This window comes from Ciconia boyciana, chromosome 7 (genome assembly GCF_034638445.1).
Source record: "Ciconia boyciana chromosome 7, ASM3463844v1, whole genome shotgun sequence".
NCBI classification, from domain to species: domain Eukaryota; kingdom Metazoa; phylum Chordata; class Aves; order Ciconiiformes; family Ciconiidae; genus Ciconia; species Ciconia boyciana.
Genome location: NC_132940.1, coordinates 63412349 through 63425058, shown reverse-complemented (window position 1 = coordinate 63425058; position 12710 = coordinate 63412349). Strand labels below are relative to the sequence as shown.

The 12710-nt window shown below is 38.7% G+C and overlaps 1 protein-coding gene across 1 annotated transcript in view; it reads right to left on the bottom strand.

Moving 5' to 3' along the window:
• The window catches only part of BCHE (butyrylcholinesterase), a 32408-nt gene extending 19953 nt beyond the window's left edge, over window positions 1–12455 (bottom strand). The window contains exons 1-2 of the mRNA XM_072867949.1: window positions 12362–12455; window positions 7687–9208 (exon numbers count right to left, since the gene is read on the bottom strand). Coding sequence (XP_072724050.1) covers window positions 7687–9203 — 1517 coding nt within the window. The 5' untranslated portion in view covers window positions 9204–9208; window positions 12362–12455. The remainder of the gene's footprint in view (window positions 1–7686; window positions 9209–12361) is intronic.
• Window positions 12456–12710: the final 255 nt, after the last annotated feature.

The window sequence follows — 12710 nt, the reverse complement described above, 5'->3', positions numbered from 1 at the left end:
ATGGACAGAATTGCATTTGCTGCACATATGGAAAGTTACAAGACTTCTTGTAATTTTGCAATATTTGTAATAATATTAAGCCAATCTAAATAATTTGTATCCCAGACCTATTTTCAAAAGATGACTGAATCAAATACTCCTGGTTTCAATTTTGAAATTCAATGACAGCTTGTCAGCTTGCAAGCCAGAAAGAGAGAGATGACTGCCAAATGTGAGTCTCTAGTTACTGATTTTTTCCATGATGCACTATTTCCAAATAGATTGCTAAAAAGATGTTTCCATTACTGCTTCTGAATATAACAATATGTATGGACCCTGGAAAGATGGTGAGTCACTTTTAAGAACCCAAAAACCGAAAGTGAATGTGGAGAAATAGGAGTAAGTTTCCTAAAATTTGACCTTTTTTTTGTTCATGACTATGATTTCCACAATTTTTTCCATGGCTCAGAGATCATTCCAGTGAAAGAGAATGTGAGAATGCATATACCCTTCTGGGTCAAAATTAAAGCTTTGCTTTTCCCTAACATGGGAAGGGAAGACTTTCCGTGTTATCTTTTTGTATTTTTAGAAACCTCTCTCATGCCTCATTTATATTCTTTCGGTTTTTACCTCACACTCAGAAATCTCCTGTTCTGGATTCTTGACCTGATCCAGTCAAATCACTAGTTAAGATGACGAATGACTTATTCTAGATAAACATGAGGTGCTAGGAGGAGAAGCCTCAGGGAAAGCGTCCCCTCGGTCCCACTGAGCTACAGCTCCAGTGCGTTTGAAGACCCTGCGAGGACCAGCACTAGGTCTCAGCTAAGTAGATCGAACCCAGGCACGTGCCTCTGTCCCTGTGAACATGGGCTAATCTCAGGAAGAAATACAACCCACAGAAAACTTTTTACCATGATATGGCTTAGTGGTATGTAAAACTTCCTAGTTTCTGAAGTATTAGAAAATTAAAAGTGGTTGGAGTTTTTTATTTACTTTTTTCCCCCCAGTATATTCATTCCTTTCCATACATAAGAGTATATAGGTCCCCAGTTCAGTCTGCTGTCTGGACTCTATATGAGGCTGTTGGTTTTGTTCTCACTGCTCTGAAACTGCTCTCTATAAACATGTTGTGATAAGTTGGTAACAAAAGCAGTGAAATTTATTATATGTCTACCAGTGGAACATCAGGGAAAGGCAATAATAACCAGGCAAAGTGCTTCAGAGCTTTAGTGGGACAATCAAAGCCTCACAAATTCCCCTAAAACACAGGAGGAAATATTTCAAAGGCTTCACTTTATAGAAAAAGCTGCAAAGATTTGTTTCAGCAGTTGTAAAACTGGCAGTGAGACAAGTTTTGCCAGTTTCCTTTTATCAGAAACATTTTTCACAAAGCCTTAAAAATATTATCTTTGTATGTTCCACTACATTCTTATTTGAGTTTTCATCTCATCTGATTTGTCTGTCTTCTTGTCACTTTACGTCACTCATGTCTAAAGAATACAGTTACCAAACCTAATGAATAAAGTAACGCAAAAGGCATAACCTAGCAACCACTGATTTGGGATGCCATATATTTTTTCATGATAAATAAAACTTCCTCTTACCAGAGTTAGCAGAACATTCTGCTGCTTATGATTGATAGTGCCTGTTAGTGTCACCTGCTTACTTTCAAAAGCTTTCTGAAGAATAACAAAAGTGCAGCAGAGAAATGAATTTTAAGTGTTTAAAAGGAGAAATGTAAATTCTTTCACTATAGATGTCGCTTAAAGTGTGCCTAAAAGCATTCATGAGAAGGCCTGAAAACTATCTTAATATTGTTAAAATGAACTTTACTTATAGACAAACATAATCATACTGAGCCTGATCCAGCCCCTTCCATACGATGTCACACGATGGTTTCCTGCTGAATACAATTTGGCCACATCTCTTTGCCTGTCTAAATTTGATGATGTCTGGAATCTTATCAAATGATTTTAAGGCTAACAATTGATATTCAACTGCCGATGTTCTTAAATACAAGAATCAGCTGAGGAGACCCTACGTCAGGGTAAATGGCAGAATTTTAAATCAAAGTGTAAATCAAGAACATCAATTTTGGAATCTGTTCTTTCCTATAACTCAAATATTTTATTATACTTGATTTATTCAGACAGCACCAGTAATAACCCTCTTTCTTCCCTCGCTGGTAGAACAGAGACTTTTTGAAGGTGTGATGAAAATATTGTTCTTTCAAGGCTCAAATACATGCAAAAAAAGTATTTTATGAAATTATGCTAATAGAACTAGGAATGGCTGGGATACTTGGTCAACCTTACTTGATACCAAAAGCTCAGTCATTTAAAATTGTAGTGATAATTGAACAGCAGAAGCGTTCAAGTGATGGAAAAGGAATTGCCACACCTGGAAGCTTTTCTCTTCCAATCCCAGGAATTTATTGGCAGTTTAGTAATAGTTACCTTTCTCTGCACCTTAACAGACATCAGTATCCACCTCAAGACTGACTTCACACTGTTCAGTCAGGACGTTCCTACCTATGCACTTTCTCCCTTGGTACACTGAATCCAATTTTAAAGTGAAAAGGTCATTGGAAGATAGAAGTGTTCAGCAGCCTTCAGACACCAGCATGCCGGCGAGACTGGGAATGCCCAGGACTGGAGGGCGGAGGCACTTCAGCCACGGGAAGGGCAGGACCCGGCTGCACATGTCGCAGAATAAAAATCAGTCTCACAGACTGATTATTGGACTGATGCTCTTCTAAACACTGTGAATCAGAGCATGGTATTTTTGTCTACGTGTAGCACATCCTTGCAAGAGTCTAACAGATAATCTGCACCACTGAGTACTTAGGTCTGCTCTTGAAATAAGGCATAAGCATATTTCTGAGGGGAAGAGATGCTGCGAGTGTATAACTGGGGCTTAAGTTACCCACGCTGCCAGCCTGCTTAGCCACAGCTCCATGGTGGGTGCTTACCTGTGTCCTGTGGTCCATCTGTGAGCATCAGGGTTAGCATTAGCTAGGAATGATCCTAAACCTTAAATGACCCTAAAATGACCCTAAAACCTTAGATGACCCTAAAATGACCCTAAAACCTTCAATGACCCTAAAACCCTAAATGACCTTAAATGACCCTAAAACCTAAACCTTAAATGACCCTAAAACCTTAAATGACCCTAAACCTAGGAATGATCCTAAACCCAAAGGGCTGATCCTAAACCTCACTACCAGGAATCTTATGGGCCTCCCAGTCTGTCCTTTCTTCAAGCTACTCCATGTTAACTGCTTGAACAGTCAGACCCGCGAGGTAATTTGCTTTCTTTTTTCATTCTTCTCAGACTATGTGGTATGAAGTAACCTTATTTATATGGGTAAATACTGCAGACAGTGATGAACAGCCTGTCCCTACGTGCAGTAACAGAGGTAGTTTCGCTATCCATAGTTCCCAGGGGTTCCCAAGCTGCCGAATCCTGTTCTGCAGGGAATCTCATGACGGGAAAGCTTATTGTCAAAGTAGACTATTTCAGCAGGGTCTTCACCGATGTTATGGACCATGTAAATATGTGGCAGACTCCTAAAAATGACACCATTCCCTTGGGTACTGAAGAGAGATATTGGTGTATAAGGCCAGCACCTAACTTCAAGCCTCACAGGAGAAATGTCTCTTCCCATCTCCTATGGAATCATCTACATTACCCATTCCCCATTCATATTAAAAACCAGAATATCGTTATCCCTGTTAATTTTCCAGCAACAATGGTCAGTTATCACTGATATTTATTTTTAGCAAGGATGTGAAATAAGAAGTGCCTAGAGACTTGGAAAATTGCGTCAGCTACTGATGGGGGTGGTGGTGGAGTTGGAAATCCTTGCACTGGCTGACAGTCTCCTTTTGTTTACTGAGAAATGTAGAAATCAAGAATTTCACATGCACTCTTGGGATCCTTTGAAGGAGTTGCTTCTCTTTTTCTAACATCTTTTCTTTTGTTCTTACATGACATTAGGTATTTCCAAGAAACAGAAAATGCTCCTACAGGGCATACCTTTGACTTTTCATATCACCATTTTTATTCCTAGTGCTTATGTGAGAATGAAAAACAGAGATCATTAGGGTCAAAGTCTGGGCTTGAAGACCCCATGTGAGAAACAGCTCTGCATGCAGTGAGCTGAGCTGCCTCTCGGTCCCTCCCAACCAGAAAGTACCGGGAGAAAACCGATTTCTTTTAGCTGTTGTTGACTCTACCGTATCTTCTTTCCTCTGCAGGCTGCTTTTCCCTCCCTTGTGCTTTTGTACTTCTGCACATTAGAATATTAGGTCAAACGCCCTCACTAAAAATGGTGCTGTACAGTATTTCTGATTATCATCTTTTGCTTGATTTTCTCCTCAACTGCTGGAGCCATCAAGGGTAATTTCCCCCTCAAATGTTTGCCCTTAGATCATGCCAGGGTTTACTATAAACATTATGTCAAATGGGGCTTCCCCAGTTCTTTATAAATGTTTCCTGTGTGCTCAAAGGTGCCAGGAAAAGAAGGATTGGCTATTACTTTTGGAATTATTAGCCATTTTTATTATTTCCCCACTCATTGTACACTATGAATAATATGTTACAGAGCCTAAGGGGTCTGTGTTCTGGATGATGAGGCGAGTGTCACATAATGGGTTAATACCGATCTGATCTTTTACTGGTACATAAATTGCATGATTGTACTCTCTACCCTAATAGTGATGTTTTTGATACTTGTGGTGGAAGCAGAGGGAGGGATTATTTGCTGTTTGCTGTGGAAACCACTTGAAATTCAATCTCTAGGCTAATCTAATTATAGTGTGAATGATAATCAGACTAGATGATGGGACTGTCTTCTATAAACTTAAACCTGAATGTACCTTACGCTGTCTAATTTTAGCTAGCTACAGTGACAGGGACAGTGTACTCTATTTTGCACAGCAGGTAATTGAGATTTTATATATGTGTCTATATTTATATATAGATAAATATATAATATATTTTATATAAGTTTAGGTTTGAAATAATAGATTTATATAAAAATATATAGATTTATATTTTATATTTAACTATAATTTTATACCATGTATAATACATTTCATATATTTTATATACTTATACTGACATAAAATATATATAATACATATTTTAAATGTATATATGTTATCTCGTGGAAACCAACAGTTCACAAAAATATAAACATTATTCTACTAAATCTAATATAGACCTAATTTCTCTTTTCCTACTAAGAAATAGTTCTGTTGCATGGAAAGATCCATTATCTCTGGTGTAAGATCCTGATTGCAAACGCCTGTAGGGCAGGTTGTAAAGCTGCAGTATGTAATAAGGAGCCTTCACTCAGTTTGCTCTGCACTACGGGCCTAATGACACCAATTTCAAAGCAATGTTGTCATAGCATGTCTTCATGATGCAGGCGTTGTTACCAAGCTTTACCTGACCTCATTGTGCAGACTTCAGCCTGGGAATCTATCAGATGCATTTCTGGCATTCATAAATCAACCGCACAGCTCAATTCCAGAACATACACTCCTGCTGAATGTTTTTGCTCTGTGCTACAGTCTTTCACACCAAATTCATATGGAGTGGTGTCATCAGGCTCCGAGTAAAGAGGGAAGCAGGAAGAGCTCATAGATTCAATTTTAGATTAAATTTTACAAGAATAAAACCTGTAATGAAACATTATACATTGATGAGTACAGCTGTCCATATAGTCATTTTCTGAGTTTTAATAAGCTCTTCACTCATGGTTAAAAAAAATTATTATGAAAAAAATAATCCAACATGTAAAGGGGACAGAACTCGTTAATGTAATTAGTATTTCTACATATCAAGGCAAACAATCAATCACATCTATTGATAAGAAAATCTTTAAAAAAGAGATGCCTATAAAAAAAAGCTGTTAGTTCACCCTGGAGTGTAATGTGAAGGGACTACGCAGGGCTCGGGCAGCAGCCGGGCTGCCCGTACGTTGGTGCCAGCCACCCGGTGCAGAAGCGGGGACCGCGGGGTCGGGGCAGATCCCAGAGCCACTGTACAGAGGCAGGCACACAGCAGCTCCTAGCATAACACCACGGTCAAGGTAAATGGTGCTTTCTGTGGATGAGTAAACAGGGCAGTATCAGGTGGAACTAGAGGGAATGGATGACACCTCTAATTAGGACTCTTTGGGGACAATAGTGTTTAATTCCAACAAGGTGTTGATGAATCACAGTTTTAGAGAAGATGCATAGTTATTATTTAAGGACTTGAAAAAATGCATTATAGTGAAAGACTCAAGAGTATAACCTGTTTATTTAACAAAAAAAAAGGATTAAGGGTTATTTGAATAAAGCCTAGAATTATCTCTATATGGAACACAAATCATAATATAAAGCTTAGAAGTTGTCGAAGAAAATATAGCACCTGGAAAAAGTAGAAGTAGAATAGGCAACTTCAGACCAGACACAAAACTTCCTTTTATAACTGTAACCATTTTAAGTGGAATTAAGCTTTAGAACAACCTACCAACATTTGTTCTGGATTTTTCATCACTGGAAATGTTTAAGTCCTACCTGTGTTTTGTGTTATGTACAAGGCTATATGAACTAAATGAGCACAGTAGTCTCCTCTGATTTTTAATCTATTAAGAAAAATAATTAGATCCTGTTCCAAAGTTGATTTCAGCCTTTACAAATCTACATATCCTTCACAAATCAAAGGAAAAATTCACCATGGAAGTAAAATTAATGGAGAATTTTAAAATTTAAGTTAATTAAACATTTTTAAAGTGTGAATTAAGTGTTTGGTTGTATGTTTTCACAGGTACAGATTTTTATATATACAATTTTCTCAGGAGAGAGCATAAATGGAGCTTCTGAGAAGACAAGATACTTCCCCATCCCATCAGGCTTGCAGCCTTGAGACTAATCGTACATGACTGTAGTAGTGGCTGTTTTTCTTACCGCACTGAAATGTTTTCATTTCAAACTGAATATTGCATCGAGAGCCCCACAACCCTGCCGAGCAGAGCAAGGGCTGTCTCACTTCCCTTGGACGCCAGCTAAATAGACTGAATGAGGGGCTGTGTTTAATCCATTTCAAACATCCAAATGAAATATGCTTATTTGCTTCTTATACAGGCTAGGACATATTTCACTTAAAGATGAGTCTAATGGAAATAGCAAGTGATTTGTCATCGGCTTCAGTGAAACCCAGGATTATACTTACAGTACACATGGGAAGATAGGCTTTCTGAAAAGAACATCCTGTAATCCCAATCACTTCATCACGTGAACATGATATACCTCCATATTATACACCTGCATGTTCTGAGCAAATTACATCTTAAAGGATACTGGGCTTTTTGCTCTTACCCAGAATTTGAAATATTTTGTTTCTAAAACTTGAAACCATTACCTTCCTTTGTAACAACGGCTGCCATGGCAAAAAAATGTTTTGTGTTTGCTTTTATAGGTGGATACACATTGTTCTTTTAAGATAATCCAATACAATGAGCTGCACATCAAGTTTGTTTTACTAAGACGGTGGTTTTATCAGAACTAAAACAGGAATTCCAGATAGCCGAACAATTAATCCTTCCTTATCATTCTCATCAGGCTTCAAATCATAACCAAAACAGTCAAGCTTTTTCTGCCTGTGAAACAAGTGTCTGACCAACCAAACAAACTTCCACAGTAAACTTACCCAGTTTTTGCGAAAGTTGCCCAGTATCTCAACATGGACCGGCTTAAGATTTCTTCAGCTTTGGTGTAATTCACTCTTCTTTCTAGGGGCAATCCGAACACAAACTCGATCTCATAACCATGCATTACTCCCATCCACTCTGGCCAAGGGAGCTTTGAGGATCGATGTTCAAAGAAATAAAAGAATGCGTTGTGTCCTAGTTGTGCAAATTTTTTGGTGAATTCCATTGCAGGACAGATTATATTGTAGTCACCGATAACATCATCCATGGCATCACGGTAATGTTCTGGCTTTTGCTCATTTTCCCAATCTGTGTACTGAAAAATGATCGATTCTATTGCAAGTTGGCTTGCTTCTGGGAAGGACAAAGTTAAAGCTGCTTCAAATTGTAGTTTATTGATCAAGCTATCACTATCCTTGCTGAAGCCAGGGACTTCATATGCTAGAAATGCTGATCCTTCATCTTTATTAACACCAACTAAGATCTGTGTTTGTTTGAAAAGGCCATTCTCAATCAACGTTTCTGGCATGTCCGAGAGAAAATCTCCATCCACAGTTGGACAAAAGTATATTTTGAAGAGAGGGTCGTGTGTTACAACAAGCCTTTCATTGTCCAGTATATCCTTTGGGTCCTTGTCTTGGAGGCAGAGAATTAGCTCTGTCTCATTGCTGGTGGGACACTGGAGTTGTTTAGCTAAAGCCACTGTTCTGTTTCTGGCTTCACATGCTGTTATTGCAGCCCAAGGGGCATTTGCAGATCCACTTTGCATGATGGCTCTTGTGAATAAAGGATGGCTTTTAGGAGAAAGGATATGGTAGCTGACGGAAGCCGAGCCAGCGCTCTCTCCAAATATAGTCACACTTTTTGGATTGCCTCCAAATGCTGCTATGTTCTCCTGGACCCACTGAAGTGCCAATCTTTGATCAAATAAACCTGCATTTCCAGGAGCTTCCTGGTTTCCTGGCAAAGCCAAAAATCCTAATGCACCAGTCCTGTAGTTCATGGAAACTACAATGACTCTTTCTACCCTGGCCAGAAACTTGCCATCATAGACCGGTAGGGAAGTCGACCCAGTCTCGAAGCCACCACCATATATCCACACCATGACGGTTGCATTCTTGGGTTTGGGAGAAGGAATCCATACATTAAGGTATAAGCAGTCTTCACTTAGGTTAGTTTTTGGATTCCACATCTCTGATCCAGGAAATCCTGGGTAAGTTGTATCTATAAGCTGGTAGCAAGAGTTTGCATGTTTTGTGGCATCCCAAACATCTGACCACTTCTCACGAGGTTCTGGTTTTTGAAATCTCAGTCTACCAATGGGTGGCTGTCCATAAGGTATTCCAAGGAAGGCTGTCACAGTTCCCCCCAGTACCTGCAGATTCGTCCCTCTGACTCTGCCTTTCTTGGTTGTAATGATGTTATCTTCAGGCATTACCTTCCTGATGAACATATACAGGAGAAGAAGCCAAATAAGAAATCTGGTATAGGGACTTGCACCATTTGTGCAAATCATGATGCCTGAAAAACAGGAAAAAAGAAATTCAGAACTAGTATTGCAATGTATTAGTACCAGAGCCAAAACAGTTTATTCAAAAAGCGTGTAGGTTACCCCAAGGGCATTGAAAATAAGATGGTGCTGTTGCACAAAGCTCAGAGGTCTTTAACCATAAGTTCTTGTTAGTTGTGTTGCAAAGACTGTGTTTAGTATTTAATATTTGGTACAGTGCTTCAGAAAAACTCTGTCGCTTAAAAAAACATAGAACTGAAAAAGTCAGACCAGGGAAAGTAAAGTCATATAAGCAGACTCTGACTACTTCAGTTAGCAGATGACTTAACCACTTTCATTTCCACTGGCACGATGAACAGGACATTTTATGATCTGTGACGGAAAAATGCCATGCCCGACTGGCCATTATTCTGTTAGAGGTTACTTTGGCAATTTGTATTCTCAAATCAATAAAGAGTGATAACAAACATCACTAGGCACAGATTTTTCCACACATAAACATGCATTCCGTGTACATTGACAAGGAGCTTGAAGCCAAGAATTTCCAGTTCCACATAAGTTTTGAACGATATGCTTGTGTCACAGTAGATGCCTGGGCCATTGCGATGGCATTGCTATAAACTCAAAGCCCTGGGTGATTTCACTGTCCTACTCGTGTGTCTTAAGATCTGAAGGTGTTTTAACAAGTGAAGTACATGAAGTGCCTCTGAACTGACTGTCAGTTCATCACCTCCTGTGGGCGACTGCATACAGAGGTACGCCAAGACCTAAATGAAACATTTCTCTCAAGATCTTTTTTCTCTAAAGCAACTTAACCAAGTTTACAACCATCATAGTCATGACAAGTAGTCATACTTCTACTACTTAGAATGAACATTAAAATGCTGAAAACACAAGGATTTTTAAATATATGTAGGTGGTGCCTAAAAATTTAAGTATGGCCTGGTCTTCACTTCCTGAGAAGTTTTCAAAATGATAATTAATACTATCTTAAATATTAAGAATATAGATGCTGATTATGTGCCACATTTAAGCATACTAATAGTCCTATTTACCCCAACCTTTTCAAACACTATAAAAACCCCAGTATCTTCCCCTTGAAAGTGAAAAGTCAGAAAAAGACCATTTGCATAAGCTCATTTCTATGGCTTACATATTTGAAAATGCTCAACAAAGCTTCCTTCTATTTTTTGCTGGTTGCCCTGTCGTACATAGTGTACTCTGTCCTGTCACTTTAAACAGGCCATTCTTTGTTAATGAGAAGCACTTGTGTCCTTAAAAGGAATGAGGCTAATTTCTGTGGAAAGTACAGCTGTGGCCTAATCTGAGCTCCTCCTGCTTGTTTGCGTATCCTTGGAAATCAGCTAAGAAAATGCAGGGGAGGGGAAAGGAAGATTTTGCGCAAAGAGGTTCCTAGCTTTGCGAAACCATCAAAGGAGCAGGGAAGAATCTTCAGAGACAGTATCTTTAGCATTCATCTAAACAGATAGAAAATAGATAAATTTTAGAAAACATAAACATTTACGCTCTTGTCTTTTTATCACAAAAAAAAGGTAAGGTGGTGAATGGGGGCAATAGACTTCAGAGTTGGTCTAACACTCCTAACAAGCCTTCAGCTTGACTTATAGAAACCTGCAAATGGTCCCATATATGCTAAACTTTCGAGATGTGAGTAGTCAATCTGGACAACACACGTGGTCCAGCAAGTCCCGAGGAGTTTGGGCAAGCAGAGGCTCGCTCCAGCAGCCCGCAGTACCCACACAGGTTACATCATTTAGTGGCATTTAGCTCACCTCTCTATGTGCCAGTCATTTCTTTTTTTCCATTCATTCCTGTAATAAAATCTTTTAAGAGCTGGGTGAGAAAAGGTGCGTAAAGATTAGCTTAGGGCTAAACTCTTTCACCCTATCTCACAGTCAACCAAGGCAACTGGGGTGGCTGTGAGAAATGTTAATATTAGGGATCTAGTCTGGTATGTGTGTACCCAATGCACAGCACTGTGAGATGGGAAAAATAATTTCTGTAAGTCTGTTGTTTCACTGACACTCTCTTTTTTCACATACTCACTTCTAACATACCACCCAGGACTGAACCACAACAACAAGCTGGAAATAATAAGAGATTTCAAACATTGTCATTATGAAGAAGAGAAAATGACACTAAGAAAAGCAAGAGATGTTAAAGTTCCTAAAGCTTTTAATATCTAAATAGTAATTAAAATTAATTCCCCTCTGCAGTTTCCTGTTAATTAAAAAGGAATGGGACAGGAGGAAAATATTGTAGCTTTGCAAAGCACAGAGGCATAACTTTTGACCCCAAGAAGTTTTAGACAAGAATTTTAGGAAGAAAAAACTAAGAAAAAATTCAATTCTGTGCCTTTTTGATTAGCTCTGCAAAAGAGCAGGTGGCATTTTAAAGAAAAAGTTTGAAATAAACCAAGCTTGAAAAACACAAAAGTTTTATACTACTGAATGAGAGGACTTGTCTAGTCTCAAGTTACTCTGTTAATATTAACAAAAATAGCAAGTGACAGAGGATTATTATTACACCTGGAATGTATGGCAAATATTACATTTAATAAGGTTTTTAATGCTGCATTAAAACAAACTCAACAACTTAAAGCACACGGAGCAAAACAAACATTACTTGATTATTACTATAAGAGTAAAAGGGTCAGAAGATTGCTTTAGCTCATCAACCTTAACCGAGCAGAGATTTATCATATAATGTATTTAATACTTTAAAAAGCTGCTTGTGTAGTAGTTTCCTCCAGCAGAAGTTAAGCAGACTATACTTTTGTATTCTTATTCAGCAAGGGAACACGATTGATTTCAGTAACTGTTTCCTCTCCTTGCAAATCTTCACCCAGCCAAAAAATCTATACAACAAGACTATATAATCACTATTTAAATAGAAAAGATGGTTGAATTAATAAGTGATTTCTAGCTCAGCTTAATTTACTTAGCCCAGGATCCCTTGAATAATACCAAGGTCCGATACACATGCCTTCTCACTCGTTCCATTTGCAGAGCAGAGTGAGTTTTCCCAAGAGAGCAACAAATGGGCAGAGCGTAACATTTTAAAAGATCCCAATCCCCGTGCAAATCAAGCAGAACTGTAAATTATCCTGGCAGACAGAGATGTGTAAATAGAGAATCACTTACCCCACTTCTATTACAAGAACTACAAAGTTTTTAAGAGCCAGGATCTTTGAATACTTCAGGGAAAATGCAGTATGCAGCTGCTGCTTTAAGCCCGTGAATTGGACAGTACTGACATTATAATCAACTGTTTCTGACACAAAGCTCGCGAGAGTTGGCAGCAGCAACTTGATCTGCAGGCAGCCATTCCTTACTATCTGACATCTGCTCAAAGGCTAATGGTATAGTTGGAGAAATGCTACAGAGAAAACCCGTTTTGGAGGAAATCAGGCATGAGCTTCTACAGGAAAGAGGAGATGCAGTGATTTGTTCTTAGCACAGGGCAACGGTTTTATAATCTAGAAAGATAATC